Source organism: Euleptes europaea, chromosome 12 (genome assembly GCF_029931775.1).
Source record: "Euleptes europaea isolate rEulEur1 chromosome 12, rEulEur1.hap1, whole genome shotgun sequence".
NCBI lineage: Eukaryota > Metazoa > Chordata > Lepidosauria > Squamata > Sphaerodactylidae > Euleptes > Euleptes europaea.
In genome coordinates, this window is record NC_079323.1 from 27,487,514 (window position 1) to 27,515,147 (window position 27,634).

The following is a 27,634-nucleotide window of genomic DNA, read 5'->3' on the forward strand; positions in this document are numbered from 1 at the left end:
CCAGATGTAAATCACTGGAGATGTCTGGAACCTTGTTCAGAATTTTTCAGTTTCAAAAAGGAGCTGATGTTGATCTTCACACATCCAAAGAATGAGCTGCAGGTAAAATGTATATTTTAGTACTGGCAGGTACTGGCTGACCGCATAACTTCTGGCCAGAGAGAGTCTCTTAGATGGGATGAGCTTTTTAACAATTCTGAGAGCAACTCTTCCTCCCAATGATGATGAAATATCCCACTGTTCATACTGCAGGGCTGTCCCACCCCCTTGAATTTTCATGGCTGGGGTTAAGTTTTTAAAAGGACATGTTTCTGTGCCTCACAAAACACGGCTGCATACGTTTATTCAGGGATGTAGGCTTATCAAAGAGAGTTCTGTTCACTGTGGAAACCTGGCTGTTCTTTAGCTGCTCAAGATGGTATATTTTTAGCCTGTGGGTGATTTTTAAAAAAGTGTGGCCCAACAAATAAATAAAACAAACAAACAAACAAAAAACCCCAGGAGATACTTTCACCTGCACGTATGGTGAATGGTCAGGGAAAGTAAACAATGGACTTGAGTACCATATTGACTTTGTCTCTTTTATGGCTCTTGGGAACTTGGAAGCTGGTACATATGGAAACAACTAGGATGTTATCTTGATTGTTGCATTAATGTGCTGCACATGACAGAGATGCTGAGATGGTGGCACCTGAAAAATAAACACAAAAAGGGACATTGGAATGAAGATATATGGGCATGCCCCATGCCATGGGACTCCTATCAACTAAACTATAGCCAGGAGCCTGCTGAGAGCTGCTTAAGCGCTTGCAGTGGGCAGTTGCAAGGCAAGCAAAATCTTTGGCTTTTACTTGGAATAATGGAACCTCCCCCCAAACCATATAATGCGCTTCTTTTGAACTTCTCCTTTTTAGTTTGAAAGCCAGTCTCTCATATTGGATCTGGGGAGGGGCTGCTGTTTAAGAAAGCAGTGTTCAAACACCCGTTGGAACAAGTTTCACAGGGTGGGTGTTCTTAACCAATATCAGTTGACACTTCTCACATCAAGCCACTCCAGGGCTGGATCCAGCAAATTTCCATGGCAGTGGGGATCTGAACATTGGTCTCTCAGATCCTAGTCTGAAACTTGAACTGCTGGCTGTCAGCTTTCACTCACCCTGGGAGAAGTCTGGCCGAGTTACAAATGTTGTGCAGTAGCAAACTGCGTGGTGGCCACTGCTGGGCTTAGTTCTGTTGTGCAGTGGCTGCTGCTGGGCCTATCCAAGTTGTGTGGCAATACATGGTTCAGTAGTCCCTGCCATACCTGGGTGTCACACAAATTGCATGGCAGCAAGTTATCCTGTTGTTGCTGTTGGTCCTGGCCCTGCTGAATCCTCCTTCCAGGGCAGGAGAGGCAGGGGGCAGGGGTGAAGGGAGAAGCCAAAATAGACCTGGAAAGGACCTCCCCCTTCCCTTTTATTGACAGAATTTATGTATTTATTCGTTGGATTTCTATGCCACTCATTCCTGACCAAGTCAGGCTCTGAGCAGCTCACAACGATTACAATACAAATTTAAAATCCATAATTTACAGAATTAAAGCGAAGTAATTTAAAATCAGGCACCCTCGACTGTAAGCAGCATAAAACGACACTGGGAAAAAGCTGTACAGAGGGTGGAACCATGTAATAAACATAATTATTGCCAACAAGGAAGGGACAGGGGGAACATGAGGGTTGTCCGGCAACACTGTTGTGATTGCCTAGTAGCTCACAATGGGCTACTATCCTCACCTTTCCCTGCTTCCTTCTCTCCTTCCTATCCACCAACCAACCTACATTTGCCCCCCACATCTTCTGCTGTAATTATAAATTCATTTATACTCTTCCTTTCTCACAATGGCTTTCATGGGGGTGGCTGCTGTTGTCGCAAGCCCTAGAAAGGGTCCTGCCTCCTCCTGCCTTTTACTGACAGAAAACTATGCTTGAAGGCTGGCAATACTGTTGTTGTTGTTGCCTAACAACAGCCAGCGAGGGCATTCATCTCTTAAAGATACAGGTGCTTCTATTATTTTGGGTTTTTTCCAACTCCCTGAGGGTTTTTTAAATTCAGATTTTTCTGCAAACCTGGGGCATTTTTCAGGTTTGTAGAAAGATCTGTCTTGTCTGTTCATGGCTCCAGTTTCTGGATGTAAGTATCACAGATTTGGCCATGTTGACAATGATATATATTGATTGACTTGGACAAAAACTTAGCAGTGTAGAAACAAAGTTCTTGGTTTCTTTTTCTCTGAAGAAACTGAATTACAATAAGGATGGGAAACAGCCATGCTTTTAAGACTACGGTTTCTTCAAGGCTGCACAGAAAGGAAATGTTTCAGCACTGCCTCTCTCCTGGAAGACAGCCATGTTTCACTTCCATGGTTAAGGATGGTTATTTATGCAGTGTGCCCAATCAATATGCTATCCCAGAAGAGAGGCAGAAGATACTCAGTGTAGTCACTGGTTACTCAGAGGCAGTTCTCTGACACTAGCCTTCTGCAAAGCAGCAGCAAACATTTTGCATCCAGTGATCTACAACGGAGAGTGCATAGCCTACCGGGAGAGAGAAACATTCCTTCCCCCCACCCCCACCTCCTTTTTTGCTCATTATATAATCATCAAATAGCAACTGCATTCATCTTTGATTCTTCTAGAGGGCATTTTGAGGATTACAAAAACACCAAAGAGTATTTTTAACCCTGTAGCTGAAGAACATCTTGCAAATGGTCCTTTTAGCCCTAGGGTTCCTAAAGCGTGAGGCGGATCTCTCTAGAGAGATGAAGATAGTTGCTAGGCTAAATCAAACTTTTCCACGACACTTCCCAATCTGTGTATTTTGTTTGGCCAGGAGGCAGAAAACCAAAACACACACACGCATACTCACTCCCTCTTACTAAATGAGCTATCAGTGCAAAGCAAAGACTTCTGACTATGTACAGATGGTTATATCGGTGGAGTGATTTGCCCTTGATTTCTAAAACAGCACTTGCTCCCTTTTTGTTTCTGTTCCCTTAAAATGTAATCAAGGAAAGGGTGTTTAGAAATGCCTTTCCTGTATTTGTTTTGTGGCCAGTAGGTAGCCTGTTCAGTCTCAGAAACATGGGATTCTTGCTCAAGAGCCAGAGAAGAGCAGCACACAGTGAGAGACAGATTTTTAAAAGTATGGAAATGTTTCTGAAATCGCAAGGCATCACTATGGGGAGCAAGTCGCTGCTTTTAAAGAGGGCTGCATCATTGCTTATGCAGATTAGCATTAATCCTTTTTGTTACTTACTAATACTACTAACAATAGGGTAATTTTAAAACCTTAAAAGCAGTTTATTAAAAAAATGAACATTTCGGCATCTCCATAGTTTAAAGCTGATTGTGTGTAAAGTCACAGCCGTCTTATTAGGGTTGCCAACCTCCAGGTACTGGCAATAACTAAAAACTCCTATGCTGTACCCAGAGATAGCGATAGAAAAACCAGCAATCAGGCTCAAAAATATGTACTCAATATCCAAACAAAAACTTTATCAAAGTAACCAAATTACATTAGTGCCAAGAGAACAAAACCTGTCACCACAACAGTGAAAGTATATACACATACATATACAACACATACCCCTAAACACAAATAGCTATATATAAAAGTCCATAATAATTCTGAGTAGGACTTGGTCCAATATCTTTAATCCAAACAATTTCCAGTAGCTTGGTAAAGGGCTGAAGATAAGTCATGTCTTCTTTGCCGAAGAAATTGTTCTTAGTTATATCAGAAGAGCCAGGAAAATATGTAGGGAACATTTTCTGGATTGCTTTTAACATTTTTGCCACTAGGTGGCTTCATCAGCCCAAGCTACCCCCAAACACCTTGGAAGCCTCACGGTCTGGGACAAAGTCATAAACTACTCTCAGCTGCTAGCAACCTCCAGGTACTAGCTGGAGATCTCCTGCTATTACAACTGATCTCCAGCCAACAGAGATCAGTTCACCTGGAGAAAATGACCGCTTTGGCAATTGGACTCCATGGCATTGAAGTCCCTCCCCTCCCCAAACCCCACCCTCCTCAAGCTCCCCCCCCCCCAAACCTCCCGCAGGTGGCGAAGAGGGACCTGGCAACCCTGCAACTTATGATGACCCAGCAAGGGGCTTTCTGTTGGAAGTTAACAATGGCTAGCATGCAAAGGAACTCAGAAGACCCAGCAGGAGGTGGGCAAGTGATCAGCTAGATAGGGCTGTAAGGTTAGAGACCCTTCCATCCTTTGTGTCACCTCTTGTCTGATAATTTCAGGTCTACTTTCCTCCTTCTTGGAAGTCCCTTCTTCCTCCCTATCCTTAGCCAGTTAGGCAGCTAGAGGTTCGCTGCCTCTCAGCTTACCTATCTGAAATGTAGTTCCCTAATAAACATTTAACTTTATCTTTAATCAGTGAGTCTGCTGCTTCTCTGCGTAATTAGCATTCTGCCAACACTTTCATGGTAAGTGAGAAGGAGAGGCGATGTGCCGTTGCCTTCCTCTGCACAACATTCCTTGGGGATCTCCCTTCCAAGTCCTGACCCCGGTTAGCTTCTGGGATCTGATGAGATTGGGCTATACCATGCCACCATCCCTCTCTCCAAGCATATTACAATCAGTTAAGAGAGTGTTATGAAAGCAAATGAGACAACAACCTACAAAATCAAGCACAATGTAATAAAATGATAATGTGAAAGTCAACTATGATTAAATATAAATACCTTTTAAAAGCCACACAATATAGGACAGTCTTACAAGTCCTGCAAATGGAAAGCAGAGAGGAAGCTTTATGCAGCTCCTTGCACCCTTGCTCTTGCTGTGCGCAGCTAGAGGGGACAGGGCGCTACTAATGAGGCATGGGGATGTGGATTCCTGTGATGACAGACTGTCTTTCAGGCATGTGGCTCACAGGTTGGGAAGGGCTGATAAGGAAGGTACAAACCAGAACCTCAAACTGAACCCCAGAGGAAAGTGGTGGTCAAGGTAGCTGTTCAACAACATCCTACCCAACACCAGCCAGGTTCTGCAACAGCTGAAGCTTCCAACTTGTCTTTAAGGACAGTCCCACGTATACAGCAATTCAACATGGCAGTCCCTGAAGCCAAGAGTCAGGGTGGCCAAGTTAGTTGAGTCTAGATGGGAGGACAATCTACACAGGAACAGAAAAAGGGCAACAGCACCTACTTCTCTCACAGCAGTATTGAGTCCAAAAGAATCTCCGGGTTTTTTTACTCGATCCTAAAGAGACAACGGTACCCCATCCAAGTCCAGGAAGTCAATCCCTTGCAGAATATATTCATTCCACACCAGCATCACTCCCATTTTGTCTGGATTCAGTTTTAGCTTGTTTTCCTTTATCCACTTGATCACTGCATCCAGAAACTGATTCTGGGCAGAGAGACGCTTCTGGCTGCTTAGTTACTGAAATACAGAGCTGGGTGTCATCAATATACTGATGACCAAAGCTCTGGATGAGCTTATTCAGAGCTCTCCAGAAATATTGAATAGCACTGGTGACACTACCAAACCCTGTAGTACTTTACACAGTAAGTCACAGGGAAGTGCCTCAGCATTCCTGATGGAAACTCTTTGACAAAAAGACTAAAACCATCAAAAACGCAGTTTCTCATTTGTAGATTTACTACAGTTATACCCTACCTTACTCCCCAATGGGGAGAGGACCCAAAGTGGATTACTCCTCTGTTTTGTCCTCACAATAACCCTGTGAGGTAGGTTAGGCTGTGTGACTGGCCCAAAGTCACCTGGCATGTTTTCATGACAGAGTGGGGATTTGAACCTGGATCCCTCAGATCTTAGTCCAATACCCTAACCCCTACACACACTGTCTCTTAGTCAATAATGGATAATTTGAGAAAACGGGCTGAAAGTTTTTGTATCTAACGTAGTGAATATGTTGGTGGGAGAAGACCACCCTGGCTCTTGTAAGATATCTGTCATACAGGGAAACTGCTCAGGACATAAGGGAGGGGAAAGAGGAAGAAGGAAGCATTTTCTTGCAGTAGGTGCCTATGAAAATCAAAACAAAACATACACACGCTTCTGCAGCAGCAGCAGTAAAACTCTGGAGGGCAGTTTAATAAGCCTTTTCTGGGGACAGCACTTTAAAATGATCATGTATACCATAGAACTAGCACCGCCTCACTTGAAGATCTCTGAAAGGCTTTCCTTTGAACATAGCGTTTATGTTGACTGTTGATGGTAGGGAATGATCTGCCACTGGTAATCTTTCAGGGACCCTAAATCAAGTTTTGGACCCCAACATGTCATTTATTTCCTTCCCTGCCCCGCCCTCTTTTTTGACCTCTGTTGCTGGGAGAAAGACCAGAGCATCTATCTTACATTTCTATTATTCATAGCTGGAACAGATTGTTTTAAAATTCAGGGTAGCTTGCTACTATAAAGTTTGAACACCTTGGATGTTTCTTTTCTGGCTTTTATAAATCCTATGATAAGAATACTATCACACATGTAACTTTAATGGAGAGCGACTTTTGTTTAGAGCAGCGGTTCCCAAACTGTACTCCATGGAGCACTTGGTGCTCCAAGAAACATCTCCTAGTGCTCCGTGAAGAGATTGGAAAGAAAAATACTCCTGTCGTTCGGTTGAGTATAGAGGGGCTAGGTGAAAATTAGTGCTCCATGATTAATTTCTCTCCTGAAAAGTGCTCCATGACTCAAAAAGTTTGGGAACCGCTGCTCTAGACAGAGCACTGTCAGCCTCTAGATCCCACTCCTGACTATCTTGGGTAATGGCTGCCTGTGTAGTATCAATTCATGTTATTAGACATGGAGCCATCCTAGCTGCTTTGCAGAATCCTCCGGCAGACTGAAGTGCTCAACTTCTAGACTGGTATCACTTCCAATTCCAGGTGGGGGTGTGCTACATTTTTGTGCTTTCCTCTATCTACAAAACTTCCTAAGCGTAGTAAACTTCACACTAGGGAAGGGGGCTGTATTCCAGGGTGAAACTGACTTACTGCTACTGCTTCTCTCAGTGGGCTCAAAACAGAAGTTGAGAGGTAATACTTTTAGCCATTTTCTGTACTAGCCCGTTCCAAACTTACTTTTTTCCTTGGCTATACTGAACATTTCTACTTAATTGAATTAGAAGGATTTTTTTTCTTTATATTGAGGATTACTGAAAAATGTTCCTCCCCCATGCATTCTGTTATGGTACTGTCCAAAATGCCACTTCCTAATACATAATTGTAGAACTGCTCTTACTTTTGCTCTTAACCTGGTCTTCACTCGAGGTACTCGGGACGGCCAAATGCAGTGGTGGTGGAAAGTGCCATCAAGTCACAGCTGACTTATGGTGATCCTGTAGGGCAGAGGTGTCAAACATAAGGCCCAGGGGCTGGGGCTGGCTCCTTGAGGGCTATTATCCGCCGCTGCCCCTCGATCTGTGCTGGCAAGGCATGGCCCAGCCCAACCAAGTAACATTTATATCATATCCGGCTCTCATAACAACTGAGTTATACACTCCTGCAACATTCCCAGTGGGGTGTGGTTTGGTCCCTGTGGATTTCTCTGGGTAGGAGGCAGGGCATGGCAATAAGCCTGAGAGCCAGTGTGGTGTAGTGGTTAAGAGTGGTGGACTCTAATCTGGAGAACCTGGTTGGTTTCCCCACTCCTACACATGAAGCCAGCTGGGTGACCTGCGGCTAGTCAAAGTTCTCTCTGAATTCTCTCAGCCCCACCTACCTTATAAGGTGCCTGTTGTGGGGAGGGGAAGGGAAAGCTATTGCAAGCTGCATTGAGACTCCTTAAAGGTAGAGAAAAGCGGGGTATAAAAACCAACCTTCTTCTATCCAGCACACTTGATTAAACCTCAGTTCCCTGTGAGTGCTGGATAACACACAGTAGCCTTTAAAAAACGAAACACCCCTGCACATGGCATACTGTCATCTTGTGCAGTTTGGTCCTAACATGAAGGAAGTATGGCAGGTTACCAGAAACAAACTAGAATACCACTTCACAATTTCACAAGGTTTTAAGAAACACAGGCCAAAGAAGAAAATCAAATGTGTAGAATTCTAGCAATGGCCATCTGGTCTACCACTGTCCCTTGATAAGACACAGCTGGCAGTTATTGCAATGGGTGTCATACCATATTAAATGAAGAACTGGAGTTCAGTTGGGACCCAACAAGATGCTACATTTAACCATATGGCCTCCACCAAAAATAGGAAATGCTGTGTTTATTTACCTTTCTCCCTTGCTCCATAATATCTAGTAGTACTTTCATATGTTCTGATCTCATGGCATTGTGTGTTTCCACCTTGCTCCCCTATCAGCAGCCACTAATGGAGTGTGGGAGCAAGAAATACGAATGCCTTAGTATCAGAAGTCTTTCTGTATGTTACGGAAGGGGAGAAAGTAAACACGTGGCTGCCATTTTCAGCAGGAGCCTTGCATTTAGCATAATGTCTAATCTGATCCCCGCTTTTGATCTTGTCACATGCCCTTTCCGCATGTGTTGTTTTGTCGGTTGTGTGCTCATATTGCATCAGATTTTGTTTCTTTTCTGTACATGTTTTGCCCCCTCTAGTGGTCGCTTCGATCTTTCCGAGCTGTTTCTCCAGGTTTTTAATGAACACCTTTAAAGTATTTGGAGAAAACCCGGAAAAAAATGTTGAAAAATTGAAGCACCCCTACAGGGAGCAAAACATGAGCAGAAAACAACAACAACAAAGCCCTGAAGTAGTCGGCGGGGTGACCACAAGGAAACAGCCATGCATAAATGGCCTTAGATTTCTGAAATCTGAGCAGACTAAATCTCTGCACGTTATTAAGCCCCTCCAAAGACTTACAAGGAATTTTTGTATCTTTGAGATCATGTAGAACCAGTTCCTCAGTCACTCCCCCAACCCTGCCTCAGGCCCAGCCTGAGGGTAACAACAAACCAGGCACTGCAACCTGTTTAAGACTGATCGATCTTGGCAGTTTTTAAAGGCAGTTGAATCCAGGTTTTCTCCAAAAACCTTCTCATTTCTTTACATATTTATAAAACACAAAAGATCAAATTCTGGAGAACAAAGGGCCAGTTATGCTCTATTCCTGCATATGGGTGGTTTTAAATTCTTGCCTTTGGGCAAGTTTAACTGTTAAATGAAATTAAATCTCCTCTGTTGTTGCGTTCACAGTCTTGACCATTGGCTCAATCCAGTGATACAGAATTCATTTCTAGGATGTCTCAGTACAGAAACTGAGGTTATGTTCTAGATATAGGTGGAGATAACACATATGAAGGGGCTAGATTATACCTGGTACTATCCTGATTCCACACATATGCACCCAACCATTTTAGGCCCCCACCCCAGGATTGCTTTTATCAGAGTTTAGCCACACAGTCCCCTTCTGTGAAGTCAGGAAACAACCACTTGGTGCACTTCAGGACTCCTAATGAATATTCCCTTTTTGCAGAGACCTGCTTTGAGTTTATTCTACTGCACTTCCATCACCCTTACGAGACTGGGGTCAAGGTTTCTAAATAGGGTTTAATTGTAGTTGCACAAGCATCATAGTGCAGAGGGGAATCAAAGGCCTGTCTACACACTAGCTCAGGAATGGGCTGTAAGTGCTGCTAGATTTGAATCTAGTTCTCCTATGAGTCAAAAAGCCATTTGGGTGCCACTCACTTGGTATTACAGGCAGAATACATTCTTGGTGCATGATTACTCACTAAGCCAATTGAGGAACAATCCTAAGCAGGTCTATGCAGAAGTCCCGTGTTTTCAATGGGACTGGCTCCCAGGAAAGGTGTCCTTGGGACTGGAGCCTTACAGAGCAATCCTAAATGGAGTTACATCTTTCTAAGACCGTTAACTTCAATAGACTTAGAAGAGTATAACTCTGTTTAGGATGGGACTGTTAATGGCTGACAGCTTTGGGCCAGAGACAGGAAAACCATATGTGGCTTGGCCTGAGTTAATGCATTCAAATGAACCAAGGACACCAAGATAGTCCAGGTTGAAAATGTACGAGTCAAGCAGACCAAAAAGATAAAAGCCCAGTGAGTAAAGGCTAAAGTATTTCAGGCTTTTTAGTTTAGAAAAAAAGATGACTAATAACAGAAATAAACATTGGTGAATAAAATTATGCACGATGAGAAAATGGATATAATTTTTTCTGCCTGTTCATAATATTAGAACTCAGGGTTGCCTGATGAAATTGATGGAGTTGGTTCAGGATACGGGGGTGGGGGTGGGAGAGGAACTTACAGAATTCATGGCCATAAACCTACAGTGATGCCCACTCATTTAGATGGCTTTTAAAAAAGGGACGAGACAAATTAATGTAAGGTCTGCCTCTGGCATTAAAAAAGGGACGAGACAAATTAATGTAAGGTCTGCCTCTGGCATTAACAATGACAGCTAAATGCATCCTCCAGGACCGAGGCCATTTATGCATGGGAGGTTTTGCCTTGGATTTGCCGCTCTCTAGATGCACATTTTCCCCATTCAAATTCTCAAAACTCAAAAATAAGCCCCCATGCAGAGTTCTGATAATTCGGATGGGGAAAATGTGCATCTAGAGAGTGGCAAATCCAAGGCAAAACCTCCCATGCATAAATGGCCAGAGGCTGTGTGTATCTGAATAACAGTTGCCAGGGGACAAACAGGATAGTTTCTCACCTGCCTGTACTGTTTTTGGGCTTCCAGGAAGTGCCAACTGGCCACTGTTGGAAGCAGGATGCTGCTGGACTAGATCGGCCTTTGGGATGACTTTGCAGTAACCCTCTTATACTCTTATATTCTTTTAATAAAGCTGCCCCCGAGGCTGAATTTTTGCATCCCAAATTTAAGACCTAGAGCAATTTACAAGATGACGAGAGAGATCAACAAAAAACACAGACACTCACAGCATAGGACGAATTCTCTACACCTCCACCCTTGGGTCTGTGAATCCACGTTTGCCTTCATTCACCAGAATTGGCCTTTCAGTCCTTGTGTGCCAGACCAAGACCTACCAAAAGAAATTCATACCATATTAGAATCACATAGTGGAGCCTGAAGGCAACAGCAGATGTACATGACAGCAATCTGTAAAGGCTGCGGACCTTTGAGAAACGTACTGATCAATCGGCAACACAAGATTCCTTTGTGGAAGGGCATGTTTATACAACCACACACTTTTTGATTCTATTTTTTAAAAGACAACTTCACAGATGCAACAGAACATTGTGAAAACGATTAAACAATCATCTCTGCGTGAATAGTAAACCGGCTGGCCGCTGCAGAGATGACGGAAGAAGCAAAAACCGGGCCACTCACAGACAAAGCCAGGGGCTGTACGTATTTGGAGGACTCCCCAGGGATAGAAACAAATGCGACTTTGCAAATTAAACAAAACAAAAAGAAAGGGGAAAAACCCTCAAAAAATAAGTCCTGGCGAGGACAAAATATCCTCCAGAAAGGACGGAATGTCGAGAGTAGCTGAGCATCAAAGGCAAAAGGAGGAGGGGAGGAGAATTTCACCTGCTCCTGGGAACTCACTGAATTGAGGGCGTGACTTTGGGGGGGGGGGACTTCCAAGTCCCCCTTGCCACATGGGTCCCAACTTTACCACTCCTTCCAAAAATAAACTGCCTGCCCCCCCTTATGATAATAACAGCAGTAAAACTGGACCACATATATAGACACACATGAACACGTGAAACTGCCTTATACTGAATCAGACCTTTGGTCCATTGAAGTCAGTATTGTCTATTCAGACCGGCAGCGGCTCTCCAGGGTCTCAGGCAGAGAGGCCTTTCACATCACCTACTTGCCTAGTCCCTTTAACTGGAGATGCCGGGGATTGAACCTGGGGCCTTCTGCATGCCAAGCAGATGCTCTACCACTGAGCCACAGCCCCTCCCAAGACAAGTGAAAGATTTCTACTGACATGAGGGACTTTCTGGACATGTACAAAAAATATTTGTTTACTTTAAAGAAAGCATTTAAAATCAGTTGAGTATCCCTTATCCGGACTGCTTGGGACCAGAAGTGGTCCGTACTTCGGATCTTTCCATATTTTGGAATATTTTGGAATTTTTGCATATACATAATGAGGTATCTTGGAGATGGGACCCAACTCTAAACACAAAATTCATTTATGTTTTCTATATACTTTATGCACATAGCCTGAGTATAATTTTAAACAATAATTTTAATAATATTGTGTATGTTGAACCATCAGTGGCACTGCAGAGATCCTGTGAGTAATGTCTGTATGCCGGCTCGAAAGGTCTGGTTTTCGGATCAGTCCAGATATTGGATGTCCAGATAAGGGATACTCAACCTGTATTTAAATATTTATTCATTTATATATTTAAAATAAGCATGCTTTAAAAATTAAATAAGAGTTTTAAAAATGAACAAAAGAAAAAGACCACCAAAAAGAGCCTGATGAGAACTGACTATGCTCCATGAGCTACGGAACTTTGAAAACAGCTGAGGGTCAGTTAAAGGATAAAGGAGAGGGGGGAAATTAGTCTATTTAACCTTCAAAGAACATATAGAATCCTACAGAGGAAGTTTTGGGAGGTGTGGTGGGATTTCCAACCTGCTCCAGTCTCTACTTTGCAATCTTTGTAGGGCCCCAGCCTGTGTGCACTTACCAAGACAGAGTTTTCCACCATATTCTTACTATTTATTCATATGCTTGATATCGGCTTGGAGAGAGAGAGCCAGTGGTTAAGAGAGGTGGTTTGGAGTGGTGGACTCTGACCTGGAGAACCGGGTTCAATTCCCCACATGAGCGGCGGACACTAATCTGGTGAACGGGTTGGTTTCCCCACTCCTACAAATGAAGCCAGCTGGGTGACCTTGGGCTAGTCACAGTTCTGTTAAGAGCTCTCTCAGCCTCACCTACCTGACAGGGTGTCTGTTGTGGGGAGGGGAAGGGAAGGTGATTGTAAATCAGTTTGATTCTGCCTTAAGTGGTAGAGAAAGTTGGCATATAAAAACCAACTCTTCTCCTCCTCCTCCTCCACGATGCTTCAGGCACTGAATTGTTCAGTTGGTTTTTTGTTTTGTTTTTGGAAAATGTATATGACAAGTGGTTGTTTGGAAACGTGCATCATGCAAGAACGCTCATCAGAGAGCTGTGATTGATTGGCTGCAGCACTTCATTCAAGTGACCCTCCCCAGGGGCAAGCCCATGTTCACTCCTGCATAAAAAGTGAAATGCCCCTCAGGGGTTACCATAGGGACATATAACTGGCTGAGAGGAAGATTACTGATTGCTCTCCCTCCATCTCTACATTCAGTTTAGAAGATTCAGTGGATGGCTTTTTCCCCACACTCAGCACCTGGCTGATTCCCACAGATGCAGAGCTATTTATAAGACTATCTTCACCTGCCTGTACCTTACGACCAAAACAATCACACCAGAAATATTTATGATGGGATTCACACCAAGTCCCTCTGCTCCAGCTCCACTTTCTTCCATTTTGTGATTTTCCTTATAAATATCATATGAAGAAGTGAGCTCTCACTCATGAAATCTCATGCTAGAATAAATGTTAACTTCTGTGTCATTTTGCTCCATGGGACCAAGAGTTTTCACACAAGTCAAATTAACTTGTACCCCCTGCTGAACCCTTTGTACTCCTTGGTAACTGGTACCCCCCTTTTTTTGTTTCCTTTCCCCTGTTGCATGTGCATTGGCTTGCTTACTTAAACCATTCAGAGCAATCTGCACCATAGCTATTTTTGCCCCAGAGTACCCATTCTCTATCTGAACCACATTTAGGTCTGTATTTTATAGGCTGCTAAAACAATATGTAGGTGATATGTATGTAGTCCTCCTTTTTAACTTGGGAACTTCAGTGGATGGATTTTGGGATCTCGGTCAGCTCTGACTGTATGATAATCTGAAAGTAACAACCACAAAAACAGGGATAAGGGGAGAAAGTGTTTTGGTCCTGTTTCTTTAAAAATGCCAGATTTCAGGGCTTTTAACCATCCCAGTCTACTGTACTCAGTAGCCAATCTGCTGCTGCTCTGGGCTGAAGCATTAAGATTAGATGCAGTTCAGGATGCAAAGATTCCAGAGACAGAAGATCACACCCGTGTATGTGTCTATATAAAATACACAAGATAGACAATGAAGAGTTGTGGTTCGAAGGAGAAAAAAACTACCATGCAGTTTCTCTAATACCTTTGTGCAGTTAGCAGCTTTGGGCTCCAATCCATCCATAGTCACCAGATCCTTCAGTAAACTGGTTTCTTGGTAGCCTCCTTTCACTCCATCTAGCTTGAAACTGGCGTGAGATTTCTCCAGGATCAATTTGATGCTGATGGCAAAGCCAGCCATGTCAATGGCAAAGGGCCGGTTAGGGTCAAAGACAGTTTTCCAGCCGACCACTTTCCCTGCCGGGCTCACTTTTGGGGACTCGAACCTAAGGCCACCAACAAAGGCGACTGGCCACACGGAGACCTTCTTTGTGTAGCGCATCTGATTGTCAGAAAGAAAACAAAGCATTTCCAGTCCCTTGACTGTGCACTCTAGGCTTCCCTTTGGCTTCCTCCACCTGCCCCTGGTATTGCTTCCCCAAGCGCTGGCTTTTAGCATTCTCCAGAACAGCCCTCTCATGGCTGGATCTTCTCCTACTTTCTCTCTCCTGACTTTTCAAAGCCTTCTGCTGTTCTTCTCCACAGACTTGTCTTAGGATCTTATACCCTTTCCCTGTCAGTATCTATTGCACTTTGGTAATATGTTTCCCTGGTCCAATGAAGCCCCTCACTGGCAGAGGTCTGGGAGATGATTCATATTTCCCAAGGGCCTCTCTAGGAAGGCTCCTCTCATTGCTTTGGAGCGGCTAATCTAACGCCAATCATCACTCTCAGTCTGTCACACTCCTGCCATCTGTTAAACGCTATCAGTTCTCTCGCTAACATAAAATGTTCATTTAAAATCTCCTCTGTCATATGGATGGCCGGTGTCTTTACTTGCCTACCTCAATAATGTTCTGGGCACCAAAGTAGCTATGATGACACAAGAACTTAAGAATACCCCTGCTGGATCAGACCAAGGGTCCACCTAAATCCAGCAGCCTCCAGCAGCCTGTTTTTAACAGTGGCCAGACAGTAGGGTGGCCAACCTCCAGGTACTAGCTGGAGATCTCCAGCCTATAGAGATCAGTTCACCTGGAGAAAATGGCCGCTTTTGCAATTGGACTCTAAGGCATTGAAGTCCCTCCCCAAATCCCGCCTTCCTCAAGCTCCGCCCCCAAAACCTCCTGCTGGGAGCAAAGAGGGACCTGGCAACCCTACCAGCCAGATAGCCTGGAAGGCCCCATAGTCAGAGGCACACAAGCCCCTGGTATTACATCCTCAGTTACTGGTATTCTACTGCCTCTGAACATAGAGGCTCCATTTAGGCCTCATAACTAATAGCCATTGATGGACATCTCATTCATGAAGTGGTCCGATTCCCCTTTAAAGCCATAAGGACAAAGCACCCACCAATGTTCCTGCATCACGGATGAACAAGATGCAATGACCATGACCCCGAGCCTCTTACCTCTTCAAAGAGCTCTAGGCTATAAGTATTATCATCATCTGCAAAGTAAACGACGCCTTCTGGCGGTGGTGCGTTGCGGAAGTTTTCCCTCAGCCAACGCAGCCCGAGGTTCCTTTGCAGGGTACCCCTCGGGGTGTGAGACGGGATCCAGGACAGGCCTACTTTCAGACTCTTTGGGGTCTCAACATTCAGGTGAGTAAAATTGATGCCCGCCTTCTCCAGCAGATTAGATACCAGGTTGGTCCTTCGGGGCGAGTCCTCCACAACTACCCAGTGCAAGTTCTGCACGTGGAGGAAAGTGTTGGCCAGCCGGGTAAGCTCCGCTTTCTGCACTGGCCGGGTGTAGGTGGGCGTGATCACAAAAATGGCAGGCAACGTGTCCGACCATGGGGGAGGCCTGGCATACACATAGCTCCGGATTATTTTGGCAGCTGTCCCCACGGCTGGCTGTCGAGCGCATGATGAGCCTTCTTCCCTCACAAAAGATGTACTGTTGAAGAGAGATTTGGCGGTCACATTGTCATCGGTTTCTTCTAAGGGGGAAAAAAAAGGAAGAAAGCGGTTCGAGAATAAAGCACAAACACCACAAGGTGATTTGATGCCCATCTCCCCGTCAGTTTACATCCAGACTTCGTCCCATTCCCTTTCCCGATCTAATGCTCTCCCCCTATGGCTGTTTAACGTTTGATCAGCTGTAAATAAGCTCCAGAGAAACACCGAGTTGATTAAGACAGCGGGGATGCCCAGGATGATGGAAGAGATGCTTGCAAAACTCCTTTTGTAAAGGAATTTTGTTGTTAAGGATTTGCAAACATCGGTCCTAGAAATGCAAACTTCATCACAGAGCTTTGGAGGAATATGTCTGAATATGACCTGTCAGGTCTCCCTTGGTGAGGACATTCCTCAAGTGCTCTCTTGGAAACCTTGTGTGGAAGAGGGAAATTCTGGGAGTGAAGAAGAGAAAGGCATATCAGGAGGGAATTTTTCCATCGATAGGCAAACTCCACTGGGCTCAATTCAAAACTGGGTTCAGTAGATGGAGCAACTGTGTTGAACAATCACAACAGCTTTCTTTTTAAAAGCCCACTCCTGAACTGTGGAAACCCAGTGGTACTTTGGATGCTAAAATTGAGAGAGTAATAGGAATCTGAATGAGGTGATCAAACTGGAACCTGCAGGGCTTCTGAATAACTCTCCCATTCCTCAGTAAGTTCCCCACATCCGCCAGTCACCCACCCCAAACACACTCACCTGGCATTGGCTGCCATACTGAGGCGAGGAGGAGGTATCTCTATACCCTCCTCACCTTGCCTCTCTTGTTCTTGCGGGGCTGCAGTTGACAAGGATGCCTGGGAAACATAGCTCCCAGGGTTCTCTAATATCTCATTTCCCAAGCTTCCCTAGATCCTGCCAAAGCAGCACTTAAGGACCCGGGGGAGAGCAGAGAGACCCCCACTCACCCACCTATTACTACTGCAGTGGCCCACAGATGGTAGGAGAAGCAGCCAGGTCAGTGGATCAGAGAGGGGGAAAACAAGGGGCGAAGGTGGAGTCTCTCTCTACCTGAGATTAGAATCTGAGCCAGAGAAGAATTTGCGGGTTGTAAGGCTTGCTGTGAATTGGAGAAGAAGAAGAGTTACTTTTTATATGCCGACTTTCTCTACTACTTAAGGAAGAATCAAACCGGCTTACAATCATCTTCCCTTCCCGTCAGGTAGGTGGGGCTGAGAGAGTGTGACTAGCCCAAGGTTACCCAGCTGGCTTCATGTGTAGGAGTGGGGAAACAAATCTCGTTCACCAGATTAGCCTCCACAGCTCATGTGGAGGAGTGGGGAATCAAACCCAGTTCTCCAGATTAGAGTCCACCACTCCAGACCACTGCTCTTAACCTAGGGCTGTTGATTCGGTAAAAACCGAACCAAAAAAATACCGAATAAATGCCAAGTTGGTAAATTTCTGGTTCGGGTATACCGAATCAACAAAATCCGGGAGGTTGGCAAAGCCGAATTTGCCATTCCCAAATATCCGGCTTTCTGCAGCTCCTGCGGGGCATTTTTGCAGGTAGAGATCCCAAATTTTCAGGGTAGCTAGAGTTTGGTAAAGATTGGGTCAGGGGGTCCGGAGTTATGGGGTCTGGAAGGGGTCGCCCCATCCTCCTCCATTGCAATGCATTGGAAAAGTGGCTGTGTTCAGACTCTTTAATGTGACCATAGCAATGTATCTAAATGGGGAAGCTGGGCTTTAAACGATGGGAAAGTCCCCCCACACACACCTCCATAGAGACAAAGTGTATCCCATAGTATCTCTATAAAGGCACTGGGTGAACTTTCCCACCCACCGTTTAAAGCCCGGCTTCCCCATTGAGATACATTAGATCCAATTTAAAAGTCACACAGCCACTTTTCCAATGAATTTCCAAGGGGGAGGATGGGGGCAACCCCTTCCAGAACCCATAGCTTCGGACCCCTTGACCCACTCTTCACCAAACTTGGGGATTCTTGCAAGGAGAGTCCCTTCAAGCTACCTTGAAAATTTGGGACCTCTACCTGCAAAAATGCCCCCCCCCCGAGCTGTGGAAAGCCGCAAATGTGTTTAAATGGCTTTAAATGGCCGAATTAATCGGGAATCCCGAATTTAAACCCAAATTCCTACCTATACCGGTATAGGGGAATTCGGGATTTGGGATTTCCCGGGGGAAAAAACCATTTAAACCCGAATCCAAATTATACCGAATTTTTAAAAATTTAACAGCCCTATCTTAACCACACCAGGCTCTCCATGCCGGAGGCAGGCATTATGAGCAGGTAAAGTTTGCATTCCAAGCCTAGGCATCACTAATGGTTTTCAGAGTTCTAAGGACTTCGAGTTGGCAGGTTGCAACCCCTCCAAAATGTTTTTATTACTTTTAACAGTCCCGTTGCAGTCGGAAACGCTGCTACTTCTGCATTCCCTGCCAGCGTGGTGTAGTGGTTAGGAGCGGTGGACTCTAATCTGGAGAATGGGGTTTGTTACCCCATTCTTCCACATTAAGCCAGCTGGGTGACCTTGGGCCAGTCACAGTTCTCTCTGAACTATCTCAGCTTCACCTACCTCACAAAGTGTCTGTTGTGGGGAGGGGAAGGTGATTGTAAGCAGCTTTGAGACTCCTTAAGGGTAGACAAAACCTGGGTATAAAAACCAACTCTTCTTTTTCTTCTTTTTTCTTCAATGTGTGTTTTGTCTTTCATTAAACAATGTGTGCAAAGTGCAAGGAGGGGAGGCAAGCAGCAGGATCAACCAAGAAACTGGGCTCTGGTGATGGCAATGCCTTCATTGGCTGCAAGTGTAGTAAAACTAACAAGCATTCTCTGGTTGCAACCTGGCAAACCTTTAAGCATTTCACAGTGCAGTCCTATGGATAGCTACTGTAGTGTAAGACTGGAGTAATTCTGAATAGGACTGCACCAGTGGTAACAGTGGAGTAACAGCACAGAGCAGTAATAAGATGTATTCTCAGCAATAAGAGCTAATGGGGCTGATTCCCAGGGAAGTGTCTTTAGGGTTGCTGTAAACAGAAAATGGGAGAGGTGGACCATAATATGTCACCTTGAGCTCCTTGGAAGAAAACCAGGGTAAAAGTGTATTGAGTAATTATTCCGCCATTACCACCCTGAATCTTGCATTATTGTACTTCAGATTCCCCACAACAGTGTTGCTAGGAAGAAACTGTGGAGGCTTTTTCTTGAGGCCAAGGTTGTGCACTTACTTCTCAGAAGGCTGAGGTAGCGGGTGGTTGGGTACTGGTGCCACAAAGTGAGGAGAAGGCCCCATGGCAAAGCAATCAGGAGTGTGGTGAGCAGGTTACGTCTCCTCAGCATGCTGCAGAGAACATCCAGTGCCCGGGCATCTCCCTACCTTCCAGAACAAGCAGGAAGTGGGTTAGACAAGTGACATAGGCACAGCGAACATCAAGAAGGATTGTGCAATGCTCTGACATCTGGTCAGTGGCACCTGGCAGCTTGGTCAGTGGCACCTGGCAGCGTTTCATTTTCCGTGAAGCGACAAGCTCTTAATATTTTTTCTGAATATATTTTGTCTACATTAAAGCAAAAAATAATAATCCTGAAACCAATCCCTTGTGGTTTCACAGATTGTGGTTGCTTTAGTTAGGCATAAGAAAGCTACACGGACATGGTATTTTAGTTTTTGAAAGCTTAGTACTTGCAGGAATATATGTTTAAAGCAAAACTGGCACAGAATTAATTGTCCATTTCAAACCACAGGCAACTCGAAACAGCCACTTACACACAGCAGTCTCAGTCAACTCTCTGGGGAATTTTCCTCCATAATAAAATATTCTGGAATTATTTTGGAGGTAACCTGAAACTGCAATCCTATACAATTCTACTTGGAAGTCTGTTTCATTGAACTCAGAGGACTTGCTTTGGACTAGTTTTGAACCAGGCTGATGAGGCTCATTTTGCAGAAGTATGTATCAGACCCTGTGCTTACCAGTATGGGGCACCTACAGCTTCTGCCATTTTTAACAGAAGTTCTGAGTTCATTTATTTACAAGAGGAACTCACAGGGGAGAGGAATCCCCCCACTGGTTCCCTTTTCCTCTTGCTGCTTCTTTCTGCCTCCTGCCTTTCTACCCCTTGCTCCTCCGCCACTGCTTACTACTTCTCTGCCTTTCTTTCCATTCCATATTTTCCCTTCCTCACTTCCTCACCCACCTGCCTGCACCACTGCTGGCTGCTTCCTTCCCTGATACTCTCCTAGCCTCTTCCTCGCTGCTTCACTTGCTAATCTGTCCATACTGCCACTTCTCCTCTTTCCCCAATGTCTCTACAGCCGCTGCTGCCCGCCCGCCTGCCTCCCTCATGTGAGCTCCCTTTATTACTGCATTGGTTGATCTGTTGCCTGCTTTCCCATGTCCTTGCAGGCTCCTCCCTTCTCCATCCCTAAGTTTGCCTCCCTTCCACAGTTAGCAACCAGTTAATTCAGCATGTCTTTGAGTGGAAAGTGGGGCAAGTTTTCCTGCCATTTTTCTTTTTCTTCCAGCCCATTCCAGACACATTTTTCTCTAGCCTTTTCTCAGCCTTCTAGACAATGGTTATTGTGGTTGCTTGACAACCTGCAAAATGGTGGTCCTGATCTTGCAACATTATGGAGTGTGAATGGCTGCGTTTAAACTGCATTTTTGCAAGCACAAACATTACTTCTTCAACTCATGGACTTTGTAAAAATCCCTGATTTTTATGTTAAAATTTCTGGATTTTTCTGCACACATGGAAATTTGCTTGGGTGTGATGAGAAATCCCACTTCTTTGTACATGGTCCTATTCTGTGGGTTTTTTGATCCACATTCTAGGGATATGTTCAGACTTTTTATATGCGTATGTGTGTGTAATGTGTTTGTTTTGAAAACATATATGCCACCTCTCCAGAGAACCAGCTTCAGGTAGCTAACAAAACATAACATGATAAAGTCATCAAGCAGCATAAAATAATTAACAAGCTACTTAAACCCAGCCAGAGCATAAACACACTAATACCTGAGATTTCAGAGTGCTTGTTTTATTTCCTCCCACACAAACAACAAATGCCATAAAGTAATGGCCATTATTGAAAAATTCAAACTCGGTGATTTACTCAGTATCATACAGCACAGGTTTTCAGAACAGCCAGTGAATTGAATCTTTGTCTCTCCTGAAAATGTCCTTGCTATGACACTGAGGCACAAAGAAACCAGAGTGTGTTCAGGATGGGTGTGTACCTGGTTAAAGTCTGAGCTCAAGTATGCCCTTCCTCATCTTGTCTCCTCCCAGCACATTCAGACTGAAGATCAAAGCCTTCAACTAACTTCAATTAGTTGTGATGTCGGAATGGAGTTGTCTTAATAGACTGATTAATTCACAAATTACACATCCTTCATGTCTCCCACACGTCCTGTCAACAAGATATCCTTTGGGAGTCCCATGCCTGGAACTTAATTCCCAGGCAAGCAGGGCCCCGTATGGTTTGGGACAGTGGCACACAGGGAAAGGGGCTTCTCCCCACACCCTGCCATTTTCCTGACCTGTAATGGCTCTGGGAATATTTGCTGAGTTGAGGAAACATATGTGCAGTCCATCAGTACAGCAGGTTTGGGTCAGGAACACATCACAGTGGAGAAGACTTTAAGCCCCATCTTCTTGCATGCCACAATCCCAATCTGAATGATGCTCATGCACATCTAGGATTTAAGTTTCAAGCACAGAACTGCCAGGCCCCATCTGTCAACAGGACAGACTTTGCAATGTGTGAAACTAGCCTTGATGAGGTTCGTTTCTTCCCAGTAACAGGGATACTTATCTGGGGTTAAACTGTGACTAAGCCTCCTGGTTACTGGGATATAGACTACGTATGTAAATGCCGTCAAGTTGTAACCGACTTATGGCGACCCCAGCAAGGAGCTTTGAAGGCAAGCGAGAAGCAGAGGTGGTTTGCCATTGCCTGCCTCGGCAGCATCTTCCTTGGTGGTCTCCCTTCCAAGCACTGACCCGGCTCAGCTTCCAAGATCTGACAAGATGAGCTATACCATGCTGCCTTCCCTTCTGGGATATGTAGGCTACCTGTAACTTATTAAAATGAGAATCGTGATTGAGTGGCGTTAAAAGAGTTACACCTTCAGTCTCAGTACTCTGAGAGAGGAGGGAGGAAACAATGGAGTCTGACAAATAGCCAGTTCATGCCTGTCACGAACAATCTCAGGCTTCCATGAGCTTCACAAGCCTCAAGACAAAGGTTCTCTCCTTCACATTCAGAAGAGCAAACCAAGATACTTGATTATAGAAAGTATATTGCTATTATGCCTGAGAGGTACCTTGGGGCCTACAGTTCTGTGATTCCCGAATTTTGTGCCCCTTATCACCTTTCTCTCAGTGGCCCTGATTCCAGTCTGTTTGCGATATCTAAATCGAGCCAACATTTCACTCCACCTGGAGAGCAAAGCCTGTAGCATATCCACAGCGCCGGTTATTTTTAGCAGTTGTGCGACGCTGGACTGCTTCTTTCATCTGAAAGTTTAAGAGTGTTCTTCAACACAAGAGAACAAACGTTCATCTGGTAGAGCTTTTACCATCACTGAATCTCCAGGCTCGGAAAAAGCTCACCTCCTTCGTGTTTCTACCAATTGTGCAAATGTGAAAAGATACAGGAGCACTGACACCCCCCAACCCCGAAAACAAACCCCTGGTGGCAATTCTGCTGAATTTTCATATCTATGTGCAAACGGGCAATTGATAGTAAAGACAGACAGCAACCTGGTCAGCTGTGTTGCAGTGACTCACCAGTGATCTGTCACAACAAAGGACATGCCTTGATACCAACAGCTCAGGGGGAAGAGAGTCTGTCTAATTTTTAGCCCCCTGGCCTTCCTGGTGTCTGCTGCGGGTTCGCGTCTTCTGAGATTCTCCTCAGGGGATGGCTGCATACACTTGGAACTTCCTTGTGGGCCTTCTTCCACATTCCTACCTGTCAAGTAGTGGCTGTGCTTCCTCTGGGGACCTAAAAAGAGAAAGGAAAAACTATCATTAACTACACAGTAAGATTTCCTGTGTGTTCAGAAGAAACGTATGGCCATGGACATTCTTGATAAGAAATTCCAACTAAGGTATTTCAGTTAGAAATTTAAAGATTGACGCCATACATCTATCTCCATACCCTTATCAGATACCTTCTTAGCACCTCCATTGCTCCGGAAGAATGCCTTACCAGTTCGACAACCCATCGCCAACTCGAACAATGCCTACTGTAGCATCCTTTGACCAATCTGTCACTGTATTCCATACATCCTTTTCTTTTCACTAAAGGCATGTGCCTCTTTCAAGCGTTTGCTCACATGACTCGTTCCTCTAGAGCTCTACATCTTTTCCAATTTGGCAATATGCTTCTGGAAGCGCAGTGCCTATAATATCTAACATAGGGCTGTAGCAGTATGCAATGAGGCATATGATTATCACTCAAGCTTTGGAGATGATGGCTTAGATCTTATGACAGTGTTCCACTCAGGCTTCTCTCTGGCCACTGCAGAGGCTTTACTCCACTGTGGTGTTCACTTCTTCTGCCACTAGCACCTCTGTATGCACAGCAACACCTTGAAAAACTTTGATCTTCTACTTGCACAAATGCTAGTAGCAGAGGAAGCAAGCACTGCAGTGGAGGAAAGCTTCCTTAGAGGAGCACAAGAACAATGCCATAGGATCCAAGCTGATGTTTTCACTGTCTAGAATGGTATTGGCCTTTTGTGCTGCAGTGTCACATTGCTGGCCTCCTCTGTTGTTTACTTTGAAGCTAGTCCTTATTATTTTACATTTGTGCCATCGGTCTTCTTGCCAATGTTTCATTAGTACCCCTCAGCAATGTTTGCAATGACATTTAATCAAAGCAGACCTCCAATCAATGACAAATGCTGTATTTTTAGCCGATCGTGTAAAAAAGGATGGGTATGTTCAAAATGGGAGCAAGACCTTTTTCACAGAGTGTAATACTTATGTGAGTGTTAAGGAAGAAGAAGAAGAGTTGGTTTTTATATGCTGACTTTCTCTACCACTTATGGAAGAATCAAACCGGCTTACAATCACCTTCCCTTCCCCTCCCCACAACAGACACCCTGTGAGGTAGGTGAGGCTGAGAGAGCTCTAAGAAAGCTGTGACTAGCCCAAGGTCACCCAGCTCACTTCATGTGGAGGAGTGGGGAAACCAACCCGGTTCACCAGATTAGTGTCTGCCGCTCATGTGGAGGAATGGGGAATCAAATCCGGTTCTCCAGATTAGAGTCCACCACTCCAAACCACTGCTTTTAATCACTACGCCACGTTGGCTTTGGAACAGTTCCATGGAACAGAAAAATACCAGAACAGATGAGGATAAAAATGCTAGACTGCAAACCTGAAATGTTCTGTTAGGAGACAGTAAGCACAGCGAAGGAAGTGAGACAGAATAGAAACAGAAGGTTAGAAAACAACTGATGTACCGGTAAATTAGGCACCAGGAACAGTAGAGGATGATTTAAAAAAATGAAAGACTACAGGGAGAAGTCCACAGCTGGCAAGACTATGAGGGAAATGATTGTGTATGTTTAAATATAACAGGAACAAAAGACATCTGAACAATGAAATACTGCGTCTCATTACCCGAAGCAGAGGGCAACACAGCTAATAGTGATGCAGAGAAGACAGTTGTGTTCAAAACAGTTTTCCGGATTAATTATGGAATGAAGCAGGATGATGCATTCATGCCACATAATGATGATAAACTATTTCCTATATATATAGGGGCAAACAGATTTAAATGAGCAGGCCACGATATCTTGCTGCAATCATATTCCACGTCTCAGAATATTTGCAGAGAAGAGTATTCTGTGCAACAATTTCACCTGTGTGTTTTCTATTTCCTCCAAAGTTCTGCATATCTGGAACCAGGTCATTTGTAAGTATTCCAATATCATCCAGAATTGTTGGTCCCTTTAATAAATCCAGGAGTCGGGTCCACACTATCTGAATACACTTGCCCCTTGGAAGTGATAAACACAGAAGTCACTGCCCACCCTGATATAAGCCTGCCGAAATATCTGGGCATAATGTTGAATTCGCTCTGACCTGGATAGCCCCAGGCTAGCCTGATTTCGTCAGATCCCAGAAGCTAAGCAGGGTTGGCTCTGGTTAGGGCAACCTCCAAAAAATACCAGGGTCGACACAGAGGCAGGCAATGGCAAACCACCTCCAAACATCTCTTGCCTTGAAAACACTACATTGTCGCCGTAAGTCAGCTGTGACTTGACGGCACTCCCCAAAAAATGTTGAATTCTGTATTGAGTGGTGGCCAGAGTGGCTACATGATCGGCCCAGAGCATCTTTAAGGGGGCCTTCCTAAATAGCATCTTCTTGGAGTAATTACTTTCCAGTGGTGCAGAATACCCCTAGAGCAGTTTTGTGTTAGTGGGAAGGAAATGAACGTGGCTGATTCTGGCACCTTCGAAAAAGCTGGCATATGTGAATATGTGTTAAGTGTGTGCAGGTAGGTGTGTGTTTAAAGAGAAGTGCAGGCATAAAGTGCGTGTGCATATGGTGACTTTCTGAGATGGTGAAATGAAACTCTGAGCTTGGAATGGGAGATGATGAAAAATTCCCACTGGGCTTGTGGACTTAAATCCATTCTGTAACTTGCTCTAACCTGCCCTTTGTCTGACCAGCTCATCCACCACCATTCATTGCCATGCACTGCAGAAGGACATGGCATTCCCCTTCCCAAATGTATCCATGCTATGCATTTCTATGCATGTGGGTCCCAAGCTTGTAGCTGCACTGTGATTTTCCTTTACGGAGACACACAGCCAAAGCAGAAAGGGGAGAAAGAGCTCTCTTCAATTGCCATCTCCACACTTCTTGCTGCATCATACAGGGATGCCTGAAAATCCACCAGTTTGGCTTATGTTCTGTTCACTGGTCATGAACAGGGAGGGACAATCTCTTCCCACCATGAAGCTGTCTGAAAGCAGTTCGAGGCTGTTTGTCAGCCTGTTACTTTTTTTTCATATTCAAACAGTGCAGTGCCATACAGCACAATTGGCAGCGTACACAGACCTGTTTCACTGCACACTGCTAGGCAGCCAATTCTATAAATAAATAGTAAGCAAATCAATCAGTCAGCCAGTGATAATAAACACTCTGTATTGTTAAAAAACAGGCCTTACCCCACCTTTCTCCCCAATGGGGACCCAAAGTGCCTTACATCATTCCCATTTCTTCCATTTTATCCTCATAGCAACCCTGTGAGGTAGGTTAGGCTGAGAGACAGACTTATTCAAGATCACCCAGAAAGCTTTCATGGCAGAGTAAGGATATGAATCTGGGTCTCCGAGAACCTAGTGTGACACACTACATTATCACTTGGAAGAGTAGTATTTTGGAACAGCGCTCATCACCCCCTCGATCGAATCTTTACCTTCTTAATTGTTTTGAACACCATATCCATATAGATTTGGAATTGATTTTAATTGTAAGCCACCCCAAGAACCATTTAGATGACTGGGGAAAGATACAGGTTAAAAATGAGTACTTTTATAAAGGGAACACATAAATGACTGGGTGTAAATCTTTATGACTGTAAATTCTACCCATCTTGCCCTTCTATTTCTAGGAGAATATCAAACTTGTACAAAAGATGCCTCTACTTTTTTACCTGTAATCCTGCACCTGATTTTCTTCAATATTCTAAGGGATGTTTTAAAACTGTCCTTTTAAGTATACACCTAGAAGGCTGGTTCCTACAAGGTTTCCAACTCCTCGACTCAATTCTTAACTGCAGCACCTGTTTTACAACTGCCACACAGCCTTCTCGGCAGTCATAAAGGGCACGTCTCTTTTTTTTCAGCAGAAAAACTGATAGAATCCAACCAAGAGAATGTAAAGGTTGACTGTGACCGACAACTGGGAGCTGGGATTGGTTGCAGCTTCATTTTTCAGTCTATGGAGTGGCAAACCTGGTTTTGCCATTGGAAAATTACTAAGATTCAACCGACTAGCCGCCTGCCTAGCCCCAGTTTGTCAGAGCTTGGAAGGTAAGCTGGGTTGGCCATGGTCAGTATTTGGATGGGAGACCACCAAGCAAGACCAGGGTTGCTATGCAGAGAGGAATGCAGTGGCAAACCACCTCTGCTCATCTCTTGCCTTGAAAACTCCAGAAGTTACCCTAAGTCACTTATGACTTGATGGCCCTTTTTTATTAAGATTCAATAGGCAGTATCCTACCTAGGATACATTCCTCGAACTTAAGTGGCTACTGTGTTGGAAAAAGAGCCGCTTGACTTGGAGAAGAAGAAGAGTTGGTTTTTATACCCTGCTTTTCTCTACCTTTTAAGGAGGCTCAAAGCGGCTTACAATCACCTTCCCTTCCTCTCCTCACAACAAACAATTTGTGAGGTAGGTGGGGCCGAGAGAGTTCTGAGATAACTCTGACTGGGCCAAGGTCACCCAGTAGGCTTCATGCATAGGAGTGGGGAAACAAACCCAGTTCACCAGATTAGAATCCACCGCTCATGTGGAGGAGTGGGGAATCAAG

At 44.6% G+C, this 27,634-nt stretch overlaps 1 protein-coding gene across 4 annotated transcripts in view; it reads right to left on the bottom strand.

The window, feature by feature from the left end:
* Positions 1-530: 530 nt before the first annotated feature.
* The window catches only part of LOC130485169 (galactosylgalactosylxylosylprotein 3-beta-glucuronosyltransferase 1-like), a 71,178-nt gene continuing 44,074 nt past the window's right edge, over positions 531-27,634 (bottom strand). The window contains exons 2-7 of one of the 4 annotated variants that reach the window (XM_056858288.1): positions 23,048-23,080; positions 19,296-19,444; positions 15,551-16,083; positions 14,186-14,482; positions 10,902-11,005; positions 531-691 (exon numbers count right to left, since the gene is read on the bottom strand). In XM_056858288.1, coding sequence (XP_056714266.1) covers positions 10,919-11,005; positions 14,186-14,482; positions 15,551-16,083; positions 19,296-19,407 — 1,029 coding nt within the window. In that variant the 5' untranslated portion in view covers positions 19,408-19,444; positions 23,048-23,080 and the 3' untranslated portion in view covers positions 531-691; positions 10,902-10,918. Of the gene's footprint in view, positions 692-10,901; positions 11,006-14,185; positions 14,483-15,550; positions 16,084-19,295; positions 19,445-22,863; positions 23,081-27,634 lie in introns of all 4 variants that reach the window. The other 3 variants (XM_056858287.1, XM_056858289.1, XM_056858286.1) reach the window with 3 other exon arrangements.